Consider the following 16,272-nt stretch of genomic DNA (forward strand, 5'->3'; position numbering starts at 1 on the left):
AATAACATTTACTTTTTATGTGAAAATACATCCAAAAAAATTACACAAAAAAAAATTATTGGCGAAATTGGCTTCACGTCATGTAACATTTTATCTCTATTTTTCCCTCAAAAATGCGTAGTTAAATCTTTCGGTGTCCTCATGTCACACCGTGTATTGTTGGCAGGCAGTCGCCGCGCAGGCGAGCCTGTGCGCCTGCGCCGCTCCGACCGGCGCGTACTGCAGCGCGCAAGGAGACGCACGCTGAGGATGACCGTCACTATAGTCAGCGTGTTCGCACTGTGCTGGCTGCCTTACGCTACCATGTGTATGTGGTGAGTGGAAGTTTGTAGTATAATCTTTCCTGGTGCCGTAGCCGAATGGCATTTCTGCGACGCGAAACGAAAACGAAACGCCGCGAAAGGTAGTCTGGCTCTGTCGCGCCAATACGCAATTGTAGGAGGTAGGGCATAGCGAATGATATTCCGCTTTGTGTGGTAGGGCACAGCACAGCGGATATCGTCTCGCTCGAATCTTGAGCAGAGCCCAACTGGGGTAGTACCTCCGCCTTACAGAAGACCGCAGCCAAATAGCACTAGACCCTACTCATAGTGTTGTGTTCCTGCCGGTGAGTAAGGCTGCCGGAGCTCAACGAGGGTGCGGTGTGCTGATGACGGGAGGACTTACGGAACTAACTTGTTCCGTCTATTGTCCGTCGTCCGTCGGCAACCCGAACCCTCCTTAGAACTTGTACACTCCTTTTTGCTGTGTACTTAACACAGCAAAAGGGAGTGTCATACAACTTTCTAATGGGGTGGCAACGCGCATGTGACACTATTTGAGTTGCATGCGTCCATACTACATACTCAACCGATGGATCGCCCAAGTTATCTACAAAAATGGCCCTCTCCAGAGGCGTCCCGCAGGGATCGATACTCGGCCCGATTCTGTTCATCTTATACACATCGGACATCGGAGCCCACATTACACACTGCAAATATCACATATATGCAGATGACACCCAGATATATATCACTTTCAAGCCTTCTGAAATTGACAGTGCCATACAAAAGCTTAATATGGACCTGGCTGGTATAGCATCTTGGGCTTCGAAGAATGGTCTAATGTTAAATGCCTCCAAAACAAAATATCTTATATTTGGCACCAAAAACCAGCTTAACAACATAAGACCTACTAAAGATGTTATTCTGTCAGGTGAACCCGTAGAGAGAGTATGTGAGGCACGAAATCTAGGGTTGACAATGGACAGCGCACTACGGTATGAAAAACATGTTGCTGAATCTGTCAGACATTGTTTCTATAGGCTAAAAATACTGTATAACATAAGACCATTTGTTAACGAATCCCTGCGCACTCAATTAGTCGAAGCACTTGTCCTGTCCAAACTAAACTACATGGACTTAGTTTACGGTCCACGTCTCCTAGCAAAAACGAAGCGACTCATTCAACGGGTACAAAATGCTTGCGCTCGTTTCTGCTTCAATATTCCGCCAAGAGCCCATGTCACACCGTTTTTAAATGATCACAATATTCTTAAAATGCTTCATCGTCGAAAGCTGCATCTAGCGTGTCTTCTTTTTGGTACAATTAAACACAAATCTCCAACATATTTGTTTGAGAAGTTGTCATGGATGTCCACCCGTAGAACGTTGGGAGCCCGTAACTGCAGTGTTCAGTTAGTAACGCCTCGACACACCTCAGCAGCATTTCGTGGTAGTTTCAAGTACTTGGCCAGTCGCTGCTGGAACAACATACCTCCTCCCCTCAGGAACCTGCAAGTTAGTGTTAAATGTTTTAAGATCAAACTTAAACTATCTATACTTCAGCACCAGCGGCAGCAGGAAGCTTTCAGAAATGACACAAGTTTCTTTTAGATTAGCTAAGCGTAATACCTGTTAGTGAATTTTTCATGTGCTTGCTAAGGTTTGTACAAATGAAAAAGGATATCCGTAAATAACAAACCTGTTTTTATGTCCTTTCCTCATAAACACAAAGCGCACTTGTTGCTGTCCAAATTTGTAATCCGCCTTCTTGCAATTTCATCACCACCTCGCACGTATATTGCTTTAATACATTCGACGCTCTTTACAGGTGATATTGTGTTCATTTTTAGCAACAAACACCAATATTCTTCACATGAATGTTTTTGCAACAAAACACTTCTTATTTGTCGATGTATTGTTTCTTATTTTATGATATATTATTGTAACTATTATTTCTTTGTAGTGATATGCCTGTTCCATGTATTATTTTTAGTAAAACTATGATTTTAATTTGGAAAAACTGTTCTATTAATACTACGCGCAACATGGTCTTCACAAAATTGTCATCAATGTCATCATGACAATTAACGCGCAGGCGCAAGATGGCGCCGATTGTGACCAACGACAAATGGACGCGTTCAGGCTGTTAAGGCCGTGTTGCACGTTTATGCGTCCGTGGCACACAAATGGTCTCGCCGGAAGATCAGCGCTGACCCTGTGGTTAGCATTACGCTGAGGCGGGACCATTTCGTGGTAAACAATTATATGTGTTATATTTTTCTTCGTTTTTTAATTATTATTTTTTCTTTTAACTTTTGAATGTGCTTTTATTGTTTTATATGACTGTGTTGTATGTTGTTTATCACGAATAAATGATTGATTTATGATTTATGATTGATTCATAGGTTACGGTGACCGCTTTACATCAGGCGGGCCGTATGCTTGTTTGCCACCGACGTAGTATATAAAAAAAAAAGGGGCGATAGAGATAGATATCTACGAGCATTTCGTTTCGTGAGCGTTTGTCTATAATAATATAAGAGAGCGGACATGCCTACTTGGAACTTGTACACTCCTTTTTGCTGTGTACTTAACACAGCAAAAGGGAGTGTACAAGTTTCTAATGGGTTGGCAACGCGAATGTGATACTCCTTGAGTTGAAGGCGTCCATAGGTTACGACGTAGTAAACAGCCCGATAGACGTGTCGGAGTAATTACCTCATTGATCATAATGATTATACAGTTATGCTATGCAGTTATGGTTTTGTGCGTGTGGGTGACACGACTTTTTCAGATTTGGTTAGAAGAAATGTCTGCAATAAAATAAAATAACTAGGCTTAAAATAAATTTCAATATGCTGAGTTGGTAGAGCGCTGTAGTTCAAATCTTACCCAAGGTAGACATTTTCCACTTTAAAAAATTCTGGAGTCGGAGTTAAACTTGATTTAAAATCCCTTTTTCACTGCAGATAGTGCTTTTTGAATGCACTAGTTCGTAAAGTGATTTATTTTTTGTCAGGTCTAAACTTGAGAGGGCCATCTGGGATCCATCTGTACTGAAAAACGTCGTTCTAATGTACTATTTTCTTCCCTAGGTGGATGGTAGACCGGGACTCAGCCCGGCGGATCCCGAGCCGCGTTCAAGGTCTCCTGTTCGCCATGGCCGTCTCCAACTCCTGTATGAACCCCCTGGTCTACGGCTCCTACCGTGTTAACTTCAGGAGTATGGCCCGGAGGTTCTGCAAGAGATGCTGTGTGGCTACCAGTTCTTCTGACACTATACTAGGTGAGGACAGGCTCTTTAGTAGGCGACTAAGACAGATGGTACCCTTGGCCTGTTTTGGTAAGTCTCCAGCTCTTTTATAGACCCCTGGTCCATGGCTCCTACCGTGTCAACTTCAGGACTATGGCCCGGAGGTTCTGCAAGAGATGCTGTGTGACTACCAGTTCTTATTATAGCTGTGGAAAAGGCTCTAAATGTCAAAAAAAGATAATAATATACTCAATCAGAGATGTATAGCGTCTCCAAGAATCAGAATCCCATTACACTTATATATTACTAGCTTTTACCCGCGGCTTCCATTGAGTTAGAAAGAGATAAAAGGTAGCCTATGTCACTCTCCATCCCTTCAACTATCTCCACTTAAAAAATCACGTCAATTCGTCGCTCCGTTTTTCCGTGAAAGACGGACAAACACACATACACACACTTTCCCATTTATAATATTAGTATGGATAGTTGCATTGACTAGGTACGTACGTATGTACGTACGTATTCTGTATAGAATAAAGTATTATATTTGCTAAGCTTTAAAGCATTTCATTCGGCCTTCAAATAAAATGATACGCATTTATCCACATCGCACTTTCCTTATTATGTTGGCTCATTTAATAGCTTCGTTCTAGGGATGTCACGAATGTCGCATGTGTCACATTCGCGAATGCGAATGCGAATATCGCTGAATTTCATAAAAAACCAAAATAAAAACCAAGCAATCACCAACAACCCGCTGGGTAAAAATGCTTACTATTGGTCAAAATGCCGAGTACGAATACGAACTTTACGCCGTACGAATTTGAGCTATCTGCGCATGCGCGAGTCGACAGTCGACAAGTAGCAATTGGAGCGGCCGGCGCGGGCGAGGAACAAGCTGCGACTTGCACTAGGCTTGTGTCGTTCACGAACTATGAACTGTTAGGAATAAAATCCCATCAATGACCGAAATGAACTGAATCTTTCCGTGGTCTGAGAATCGGTCTTTGCTCATTTAGTTCAGTATAGGTTCGGCGAGCGCGAGCGGTTTGGATCGAGAACGAATGTGTGACTGCGCCGACCGAGAGCGAGAGCTACTTAGCAGAGCAACAAAAAAGTCAAGTTTTCATATTATACTTCGGTTACTTACAACCATTCGACCCGGAATGTTACTATATGTGGACTATTCGTATAATTTTGACACTATTCGGTCCCATTCGTTCTGATCTTTCCGACCGCAGTGGTCGCTGGTCTGGCTGAACTAATTGAGCAAAAGACCTAAAAGAGCGAACTAGTTCATGGGAGCGATTGAACGAGATCGGAGCGCTCCGATCAACGAACGAAACGGCACAAGCCTAACTTGCACATATATTCGCATTCGCAAAACATTCGCATCGTTTGAAGCGAATGCGAATGTCAATGCAAATGTTTAAAAGAATACGAATCTTTCGCATATGCGAATGCGAATGCAAATATTCGTAACATCCCTTTCTGCACAAAAGATGCCAATATCAGTTTACATTTTATACAAAGAGGATAATTGGCTTTTGAGTCCATTATCCAGAGATTTTCGTTTACCAAAGAGTATAATTATTATTTAAGAGTTTAATTATTATTCTAAATTTTAATATATGAACTGTAATGTATCTGTGCATTTACGAAATAAATGAATATGAATATGAATATTTAATTTAATTCAATCTGCACGTGTATCAAAGTATCTAAAACCAAATTCTTTTATCATCCTCATTGAGTTATCCCGGCACTTGCCCCGGCTCATGGGAGCCTGGGGTACGGTTTGACAACTAATCCCAAGATTTGGCGTAGGCACTAGTTTTTACGAAAGCGACTGCCATCAGACCTTCCAACGCGAAGGGTAACTAGGCCTTATTGAGATTAGTCCGGTTTCCTCACGATGTTTTCCTTCACCGAAAAGCGACTGGCAAATATCAAATCGGGACCCACTGAAAATCAGCGCTTCGGCATGCCGTGGCAATATGCTGAGTGGGCTCCCAATTTAACATCTAGATTGTGTTGTATTTATCTCAGTTATATATGTCCAAACTGATGTTAAATAAAAAATATTCTATTCTATTTTCTCGCGCAAAGAATTGCTATTGCAATACAGCGCGGGAATGCTGCTTGCGTGATGGGCACCCTGCCGAGGGGCCAGGGCCTGGAGGGTAGTTTTTAGGTTTATTTATTTTTTATATAAGTTATAGTTTAAGTTTTTTTTTGTCCACTATCTGTACTAATGTATAACCGAACTAAGTGTCCTAATTTAATACTAAGTTCTATTCTATTCATAAGTTGCGAAAAACTCATTGGTACGAGCGGGGGTTCGAACCCGAGACCTCCGGATTCCGGCGCTAATACCAAAACCAAATTCTTTATGAAGTGTAAACAAGTAGAATCTCAAAATAAGGTCCATTGTGTCTCTTGCATATCAAATGTGCATGCGAGTTTCCTTAATAAGGAAACTTTGATAGGTTATGCGTCCTAAATAAGTAATTTATTAACAGAAAAGGTACAGTTGGTCTGTGCCTCTGTAGTTATAAACGTACAAAAAAAATCGCATATTAGAGACATTGACATGAATGAATAAATACAGGATGTATTTTTGATATTACCTCAAATTTTAACCAGACAGATGTTAGTGCTAAGAACCCATACAATAAGTAGGTATAATAAGCTTGACAAGTTTTTATTTGACCCTCGCCACGTTGCGGATTTTCAGCTGAACTAATTTCTTTTACTGGCAAGGATTAATATTTGACACCCGTCGTCGAAAGTCATTGAATGTCAGTGATATAAACGAGAAGTAGATATTTAAAATTTTCTAACGCAAATATGCCCAAAATAATATTTAAAAAAGTGAAAATAATTACAATTTCACAATTTGGATTTCTTTCAACCCCTTTTTGCCAAGAGTGGCACTGAAACTTAGTAGTTCACGTGCTCTGCCTACCCCTTTATGGGATACAGGCGTGATTATATGTATGTATGTATGTATGAAAATAATTATACTTAAAGTGATAAATTACCAACAACAAAAAAGGATGAAGGATTTCACAGTATTTCGATAACAATGTTCCGAAATCGGTTGTTGACATGTTCGGGACTGACAATTTATAGTGCGGTTCTCCTGTCCTGATTATTTGATTTAGCTTAATACATTTTTTGTTCTTATTTAAGGTGTCTGTAGCTCTGCCGTGAAAAATATTTATAGAAATAAGGAGGCCGTTACATCATGGACACCAGTATAAAACAAGGTCCCACGCAAAAAGAAAATAAACATCAACGACTTCGATAAAGGCACAAGATTCATGGATTTTAGGCTGTGCGGAAACTAGTAGCGAGTATTGAAACCTTGCTTATTAAACTTTGATTCTCTAAAACCCTGTTTTCATTTTCACAATTATTAACGCGAAACCAGTACACGCTGTCCCCATTATATATGACGTCCGCACATTATTGCCATATGAAAGCGGTTTGTAGCGACACTCCTTCAGGGTCAAATAAAATCTTGTCAGGCTTTACCTAATTATAAGTTTGGTCCTAACTGCCAAAGCGTAATGAATTAAAAAAAATATTGAGCAGAAATGTGTTGCGTCCACCGAAGTATTTGACATCTCGAAGCCGCGGAACTAATTGACAGTCGTACGTCAAGTCAGCTAACAATAACCTAGCCACAAAATTAAAATTTTGAAAAAAACCCCCGACATTGTGGACCGATTTTCAAGAAACATGGCTAGAACACTCCCGACTAACTCAGACTTCAAACAAAAAAACCGGCCAAGAGCGTGTCGGGCCACGCTCAGTGTAGGGTTCCGTAGTTTTCCGTATTTTTCTCAAAAACTACTGAACCTATCAAGTTCAAAACAATTTTCCTAGAAAGTCTTTATAAAGTTCTACTTTTGTGATTTTTTTCATATTTTTTAAACATATGGTTCAAAAGTTAGAGGGGGGGGGACGCACTTTTTTTTCCTTTAGGAGCGATTATTTCCGAAAATATTAATATTATCAAAAAACGATCTTAGTAAACCCTTATTCATTTTTAAAAATACCTATCCAACAATATATCACATGTTGGGGTTGGGATGAAAAAAAATATCAGCCCCCACTTTACATGTAGGGGGGGTACCCTAATAAAACATTTTTTTCCATTTTTTATTTTTGCACTTTGTTGGCGTGATTGATATATATATTGGTACCAAATTTCAGCTTTCTAGTGCTTACGGTTACTGAGATTATCCGCGGACGGACGGACGGACAGACAGACATGGCAAAACTATAAGGGTTCCTAGTTGACTACGGAACCCTAAGAAAAGCTAAATCTAAATCGGTTCATCCGTTCGGGAGATCACAGATCTATGATGCCACAGACTAACACGCACACAGACAGACAGACACGTAACACCCCTTCGTTTTTGCGTCGGGGGTTTAAAAATAACATTCATTGCGTGCTGAACTATTTTATATGAAAATATATTAGTATTTTTTAATTAAATCATATGAAAATATGTTCCGTAGGGCTTATAGTAATAAACCATTAAATATGAGGTAACATCAAAAATATTTACCCTGTATAAAGAAGTACTGACTTATAAAATACATAAATAATAATATGTCATCATCATCCTCCTTGCGTTATCCCGGCATTTGCCACGGCTCATGAGAGCCTGGGGTCCGCTTTGACAACTAATCCCAAGATTTGGCGTAGGCACTAGTTTTTACGAAAGCGACTGCCATCTGACCTTCCAACCCGAAGGGTAAACTAGACCTTATTGGAATTAGTCCGGTTTCCTCACGATGTTTTCCTTCACCGAAAAGCGACTGGCAAATATCAAATGACATTTCGCACATAAGTGAAAAACTCATTGGTGCGAGCCGGGGTTCGAACCCGCGACCTCCAGAACGAAAGTCGCACGCACTTACCGCTAGGCTACCAGCGCTTCCCATTACATAAATATTACATAAATAATAATATGTATAGAATTAATAACGACAGTAACCATATTTTATAAGTCCCATTGACCAATATCACCCAATATGGTGGAAAATTTCGCTGGCTTGATTGGACTCGGTGGCTCAGTTGGCAGAGCGCTGGAGTATCAATCTAGAGGCCGTGAGTTCAAGTATCACGTAAGGCACACATTTTCAACTTAGCGAATTTGCGTAAGAATGTTAACATCCATACTTAATATTATAAATGGGAAAGTGTGTGTGTGTCTGTTTGTTTGTCCGTCTTTCACGGCAAAACGGAGCTACGAATTGATGTGATTTTTTTTTAAGTTTAGAAAGTTGAAGGAGTGGAGAGTGACAAGGGCGACTTTTTGTCTCTTTCTAAGCCGTGCAAAGCCGCGGGCACAAGCTAATAGTAATTATATAAGTATTTTTCCCTTACAAACAAGTCATTACAGAAGGTCAACAGCCAACGCTTACCAATCGCTCTGTGATTGCAATTTTGCAACTTTACCGTTCAAATAATAGGATTTAGATACTTCGCCAGGCGCCTTGGTTCGGCTGCGTACTTGGACGCACGAGAGGAGTGATTAGCGGGGCGATAGGCGGACAACGCGGTCTCCATGTAAATGAAAGATACCGAAAGTGAACATATTTAAACTGACTTCGCTTAAGCTGTTTACAAGCAATGGAAATTTTGCTTTTTTAAACCATCTGTTTTCTTTAAAGCAAAAGAGAGAAAAAAAAAAAGAAAAAAAAAATTTTTTCTAAAATAGAGGCTTAATGATTACAGATAATGATATTTTTTTCGTTCCTTGAGCTCAGAACCAGCAAGCTGTTAAAAGGAATACCAAACATTTTAGTTTTTACTACTTACATTGAACACACATACAAGTGAAGAAAATCATCTTAAAATATAAACAACCCCCGACCGCGACATAGTAGACCGATTTTCATGAAACATAGGCTAAGAACACTCCCGAATAACTCAGCTTTCAGACAAAAAAAAACCTAATCTAAATCGGTTCATCCGTTCGGGAGCTAAGATGCCACAGGCAGACAGACACACCTGGCCTGAGTCGACCCTGCTCATGGTGGACGCACGCCCGCTCCGCTGCACGCCCCGCCGACCGCTCCGCTCAGGCCTTACACCAAGCTACCAGCAAGAATTGCGTTTAATCCTTAATTTCTCTTGCCGCAGGCAACTCCGCTGCCTCAAGTTCGATGAAGAGGAACGTTAATCTCGAGTCGCCACTTGTTATAAAGGTAATTCCTCTTAATCTCTAATCTGCATAACTTAGAAACTTTCCAGACTGGATATCTTTGGTTAGATTATTGACTCCTATTGTATGCTGCGCCGTTTGACGTGGGTAAAGAACTGACGTCAAAGTCGACGTTTGGTAAGTGTATCGTAGCTGGCTGTCCCTATCGCTCTGTAGTGGCGAAACGAAGCCAGACTGCGTTGTTATTAAAAAAAAAAATTTTTCGAAGTTAACAACTGCGGGGTATTCTTCTTCCTCCTACCCTTATCCCACGTTATGTGGGGTCGGTACAACATGTCTTCCTCTCCAATTCTCCCCTATATTTCGTCATCTCAACGCTTACATCTTTCTTTCTCATATCCTCTTTCACACAATCCATCCATCGTTGTTTGGGTTTACCCCTCCCTCTCCATCCATCAAGATTCATCTCTAACATTCTTTTGCCTATATGACATTTATCCCTCCCCATTACATGACCGTACCACGCCAACCAGCCACTCCTCATCTATTCCGTTATAGGTGCAACTTTCAAACTTCCCCTAATATACTCATTCCTGATGCGATGGGTCACTATCAAGTTTATCTTATCGCTAAACGACTATTTCGGCTAGATGTCAGAAAATGTAAATATACAGTCAGCATAAAGTCAATTCAGCTGGAATGACTTGAAAGTAGAATACTCAATCAGCAAAAAGTTAATTTAACTGGATGGCTAAGACTTAGAATGAATGAGTAGCCAAACGTCTGGAAATATACATAGTCCGTATGATTAGCATATCTAAAAAGTCAAAAGTGAAGTTAGTTAATTGACGTCAACACAGAACGATACAGTAGCAAAACGTCCGGAAATATAATGTGTCATGGACGTCATGGTTTATAATAAATATGTAACAGTTCTTATTAACAGTGCGAGAAGGTTTGAATTCTCAAGGCACTTAAGCATTTTAAAACCAGACGTTTTGCTAACGGGTCGTTCGGCGTTTATTCTTTTTAGGAATAAAAACATTAAACAATCCAGACTTTTTGCTCCTCGACTGTTTAGCGTTCATGTCTGTTTTGTAATACAGACATTCGAAGATGAAGATGTTTTGCAGTTAGATCATTTTAAATTGCTACGTTTTAAGATCCAGACGTTTTGCTAAAGATGCATTTAGCATTCATGTCTACGTAGCCACAAAGACATAACACAATCCAGACATGTCAGCTATATAGTCTTTTAGCGATAAGGTAAATTTGATAGTGACCCCGATTCATTCTGGTCGCTCCACACATTGCGGGTAATTGTAACTATGTAATCGAAATAATATTTATATTATGTTCCGGGTTTAACATATTTTCATACACGGCGCGGGTGTCCCTAAAACCAACGCCAAAAGGGGTGATAGGACATCACATTAAACTAAATATAGCCTGCCATAGTAACCTGTTAAGTCCTAATTTTAAATTTAATTAGATATTACTCTCTGTAATTACTTCTAATAAGATACTCTTATCCTGCAGTCAAACTGTTAAACAGTTTTGCAGGGCCTGTGATAAATTGTAATATTTGTCGACTGTATAATAATTCAATAAATAAATAATAATAAATAATTAATTTGACCATGAAAATGTACTATGTAGTTTTTGAGATATTAGTCGTTTAATTCATAAAACATAAAGAAACATTTTCATTAAGGTCAAATTCGCATTAATACGTGGTTCATGTGATTGCTAATATCTAATTGAGACGTCCATCACCCTTTTCGTTTTGGCGTTGGTTTTAGGAACAGCCTATTTATGTACCATATTTCCAATTTGTGCTTTATTTCGTGCATGTCATGAAATGGTTCAAGTAGGATAAAATATAACCTACATATCCATACTTATACTTTACTTACATATATATAATATTATAAATGGGAAAGTGTATGTGTCTGTTTGTTTGTCCGTCTTTCATGGCAAAGCGGAGCGACGAATCGTCGTGATTTTTTAGGTGAAGATAGTTGAAGGGATGGAGAGTGACATAGGCTACTTTTTGTCTCTTTCTAATGCGAGCGAAGCTGCCGGCTAAAGCTAGTTATATTTCTCAAGCGCGCTGCTCAGAAACTCGATAATCGAAAGTCTGTTTAAATTGGAATTTGAATTGAAAGAGTTTTCCAATAGCTATACGAGTACATAAGTAGATTGACGTAAACGAACCAAAGTTCGCAGATAACAACATTTTCCATGTCTCTTTGGAAGTGGAGATTAAAATTTATTCAAGTTATTTATCAAATAGTTACAAAATGTTTGTATGAAAATTAACCTACGAATACAACTTAATACATACATACATACAATCACGCCTGTGTCCCATGAAGGGGTAGGCAGAGCACATGAAACTACTCAAGTTTGCCACTCTTGTTCCAGTACAACTTAAGGCTGCTTTCAAAAAAAACGTCAAAATAATGTAAAATTGATAGTTTTAGTCGGTGAAATACTACACTTTCCGTTATCCAATAGATTTATTTAATTCAAGTTCCAGTTAGAGCATCTTATTATCTTGATTTTTATAAGACTGGATTTTTGAAAACTAACTCACTAAATTAATTATGAATTTTTCTCTAATGCACGTTTAGAAAAACGCACGTATAGAGCTGAATCAGTCGATCTTATTTGTAAAATTTGGACAATTTTGAATATTAAAACGGGTAAATTTATAATTCGTATATCCTGTACCACAATCATTTCAGACTAGATTTTTATTTTAAGTTTTTGAAAAAGAGTAAACTAGCCTAAGGCGAATTCAATTTTTTCAGAAATTACCTAAAATTAAGTGACAATTTCTTTGAAAATCTACATCACATCGAAGTAAGTTTTGTACTAAATTAATCTGCAACGTTTACTTAAATTGCTGTTATGCCTTAGTGATTATACATTGCTATTATTGATTTTTGCCAATTTTTTGAAAACGAGCCTTCACCGGTACAATTATTACCACTTTTGGACATTTTCTCATATTTTGTTAGACCAAGTAGAAAAGTCCTATAATGTGATATATATTTATAAACTACTCGCAAAGCCCTTTAATTTGATACCACACACGGTATGATCGAGCGCTCGGTTGCGATTTCACTATTTTTAACACGAAAGCCCTCTTAATTATATCTAAAAACCTAAATAATTGATCCACAATATTTATTAATTATTCTCTTGCTAAGTCATTAGTCTGTAAGTCTTTCCTTAAACAATCTAAAGTAGCACAAAATCTGAGTTATTTCATTCTAGCCGACGTAAAATTAATTATTTTAAGATGGATGACTGACGCTGGCTCGATCGCTTTCGGGTTACTATTTATATTAAAAGGATTAAAAACACTTGAAAAATAAATAGGTCAAACCGATCTCATTTCCAAACCATTATCTTAAAATTGGTGCGAAAAGTTTTGATTGCGGTTTTGTTCGTAAAACTCCTATTTTTAGACCGTTTTATAAAATATTTTTAGAAAGTTTTTGTCTGATTAACCCACAGAGTACGATAGACTGTACCGCAATACCAATACGAAGCGCAAAGTCTGTGGCCAAGAGTAAGCCCATCATTTATAATAAATTTAAAAAACCGGCCAAGAGCGTGTCGGGCCACGCTCAGGTTCCGTAGTTTTTCGTATTTTTCTCAAAAACTACTGAACCTATCAAGTTCAAAACAATTTTCCTAGAAAGTCTTTATAAAGTACTACTTTTGTGATTTTTTTCATATTTTTTAAACATATGGTTCAAAAGTGAGAGGGGGGGACGCATTTTTTTTTCCTTTAGGAGCGATTATTTCAGAAAATATTAATATTATCAAAAAACGGTCTTAGTAAACCCATATTCATTTGTAAATACCTATCCAACAATATATCACACGTTGGGGTTGGAATGAAAAAAAATATCAGCCTCCACTTTACATGTAGGGGGGGTACCCTAATAAAACATTTTTTTCCATTTTTTATTTTTGCACTTTGTTGGCGAGATTGATATACATATTGGTACCAAATTTCAGCTTTCTAGTGCTTATGGTTACTGAGATTACCCGCGGATGGACGGACGGACGGACGGACGGACAGACAGACATGGCGAAACTATAAGGGTTCCTAGTTGACTACGGAACCCTAAAAAAGAGCACGTAGTCACTAGACAATGTGACAAAATTTACTGGTGATGTGACAAAATACCACAATTTGAGCAACATCATTGAGTAGCATCATACACATCATAGTCTAACAGACCAGAGTCCGTAGCCGAATGCTCACGAAACGCTCACGATAATATTTCTTTCGTAACTATCTATCTCTATCACTCTTGCGTATTGGCGCGACAGAGCCATACTACATTTTTGCGGACTTGGGGTCTCATTAGCCCTTAGCCCTTAAATACATAATTTTATTAGCCCTTAAATGCATTTAAGCAATTGCAGCTATATAATTTCAGAGCTCATATAACCCGGCAACCTTCAAATCAAGAGACTCACTTCATCGTAGGCCACGTCTTTGCCCTTGGCTAGTCTGTGGCCAAGAGTAAGCCCGTTATAATAAAAAAAAAAGAGAACGCTTTTCAGGGAAATCAATCATATGCAGATGGGATACGGAGGTCAAGTCGCAGGCAAACCTAGTAAGATAAACGTTTTCTAACTTTAAACGTTTAATAACCAGTAAAATTAATTTCATTAAAACGTCAGAAGTTTCGGGCACCATTTAATTGCTTCACCACAAAGAGCACAAACTTTGAACAGTTACTAATTCATAATTTGGCTTAGCTACTCATTATACTCCGTAGACCAAAAAAATAATTTATAATATTTTATGTCAAACTTTTGACCCAAACTTTTGTCTCTTCCCTTAATAAGTAGCCGTAAGTAAGGCCTCAGACTGGACGCCAGCGAAGTGCAGCGCCACAAGCGTATTAACCGTCACTAGTGATCAAAACAAGTACATACCGTACATACGCTATATTACCGCACTAGTTAGCTTAAAATAGTCATTTGTACTGTAAAACGTTGTACGATACACGTGCGAATAGGGAATTAGTAACTCGTGTCTATTTAAAACACTCCCTTCGGTATTTAATATATTGCCACTCGTTTCGAATTCCCTCTAATGTAGGCAGCATCTACTACGAACCTACATTGCAAATCTAATTAAAGCTATAATTAAACTAAAGTTTTGTTCACAGAACGGACGCCAAACGCGCGTGCGTTTCGCGGAGACGGCACTGTACGCGTCACCGCCGCGCGCGTCAGCCTGACGCCCGCCGCCGCGCCTCACCTGCGCGGCCCACGAGCGAAGCCGCGTGCTATCGCAGTATAACAGGGATAAGACTACTATTGTACAGATATAAACTATGTAACATGTTGGTCATATGTAAATACTTACACAGGAATAGAACGGGCGTAAAAAGAGTGCGTTGTCAAGACAATGCTGTAAGTACAACTGAACTGATTCTTAATTCACTATAGAACGATTTCACAATAAGTATGTGGTAAGGCTGTGGACAGTACGGAACCGGTGCGAGGCAACCAAGGTCATTGAATACGTTGCCTTCGAGCAAAAGTACAAAATAATTTGATTTGGCACTCGTCGCCCGCGGCTTGAGTCCAGTCCGCAGCCTTATACTTAATTTTAGTAATTAAAATCAATGTGTCACATGCGTTTTTATGACTGTGTATACAAATAACATGCTAATTTATCACTAAAAGCGTTAAATGTTTCCGAACATTGTTCATATTCGCAATTAGTTTTCCATTTTTATTATAGCTTTAAATAATCAATTTATGAAGCATACATTTTTCGAAAATTGATAGTTATGTTTATTCAATATTGTCAATTGCAAACTTCATGACAAAATATTAGGCCTGATTTAGACGGTGTGCGAACTCGCATGCGATTTTAGTTACATTGCGGGCTGTTGAGGGTATACATATACAATTTTGCACAGTCATCAAATACCGCAACGTAATAAAACTATATACAGTTCTCGTAACGTCTAAATGGGCCCTTAACGGAGATTATGTTTAAAGTGCTTAAATATTTTATATTTTGAAATGTAATATTATATACATATTAAAACTACCTATACTTGAGATGTGTCGTGTACCTACATATATTTAATAGCAAAGTATTGTATAGTGTAAATAATATAGGTAGGTAAGTAAAATAAATGTGAGTTGGAGGTGTTGTTAGAGATTATATTTTTGGATATCAGTTTTTGTTTAATTTTCTTATTCCACTTATTAGAATCATGTTACATTACCTATTAAATATTTAGTCGGATTTTTTTTACAAACCTTTAAGTAAATATGCCGGTCTCCTGCACAACCACATATTTGCAGCGTTTGCGGTGGAAACCCTAGGGCCATGGAGTGGTGAATTGGTGATGCCCTTAACCTTTTCCGCGTATTAAAAGAAAAACTCCGGGAGACCTCAAGTGACCCTAGGACTGGCTCATTCCTTGGCCAAAGAATTGGCATTGCTATTCAGCGAGGGAATGTAGCCAGCCTCATGGGCACACTTCCACAGGGGACGGACTTGGGGGAC

The 16,272-nt window shown here is 38.8% G+C and overlaps 1 protein-coding gene across 1 annotated transcript in view; it reads left to right on the forward strand.

Moving 5' to 3' along the window:
• The window catches only part of LOC125234161 (adipokinetic hormone/corazonin-related peptide receptor variant I-like), a 93,793-nt gene extending 77,945 nt beyond the window's left edge, over positions 1-15,848 (forward strand). Inside the window, exons 6-9 of the mRNA XM_048140365.1 lie at positions 167-314; positions 3,359-3,549; positions 9,683-9,747; positions 14,912-15,848. Of these exons, the coding sequence (XP_047996322.1) occupies positions 167-314; positions 3,359-3,549; positions 9,683-9,747; positions 14,912-14,983 (476 nt within the window). The 3' untranslated portion in view covers positions 14,984-15,848. The remainder of the gene's footprint in view (positions 1-166; positions 315-3,358; positions 3,550-9,682; positions 9,748-14,911) is intronic.
• Positions 15,849-16,272: the final 424 nt, after the last annotated feature.

This window comes from Leguminivora glycinivorella, chromosome 15, assembly GCF_023078275.1.
Source record: "Leguminivora glycinivorella isolate SPB_JAAS2020 chromosome 15, LegGlyc_1.1, whole genome shotgun sequence".
NCBI lineage: Eukaryota > Metazoa > Arthropoda > Insecta > Lepidoptera > Tortricidae > Leguminivora > Leguminivora glycinivorella.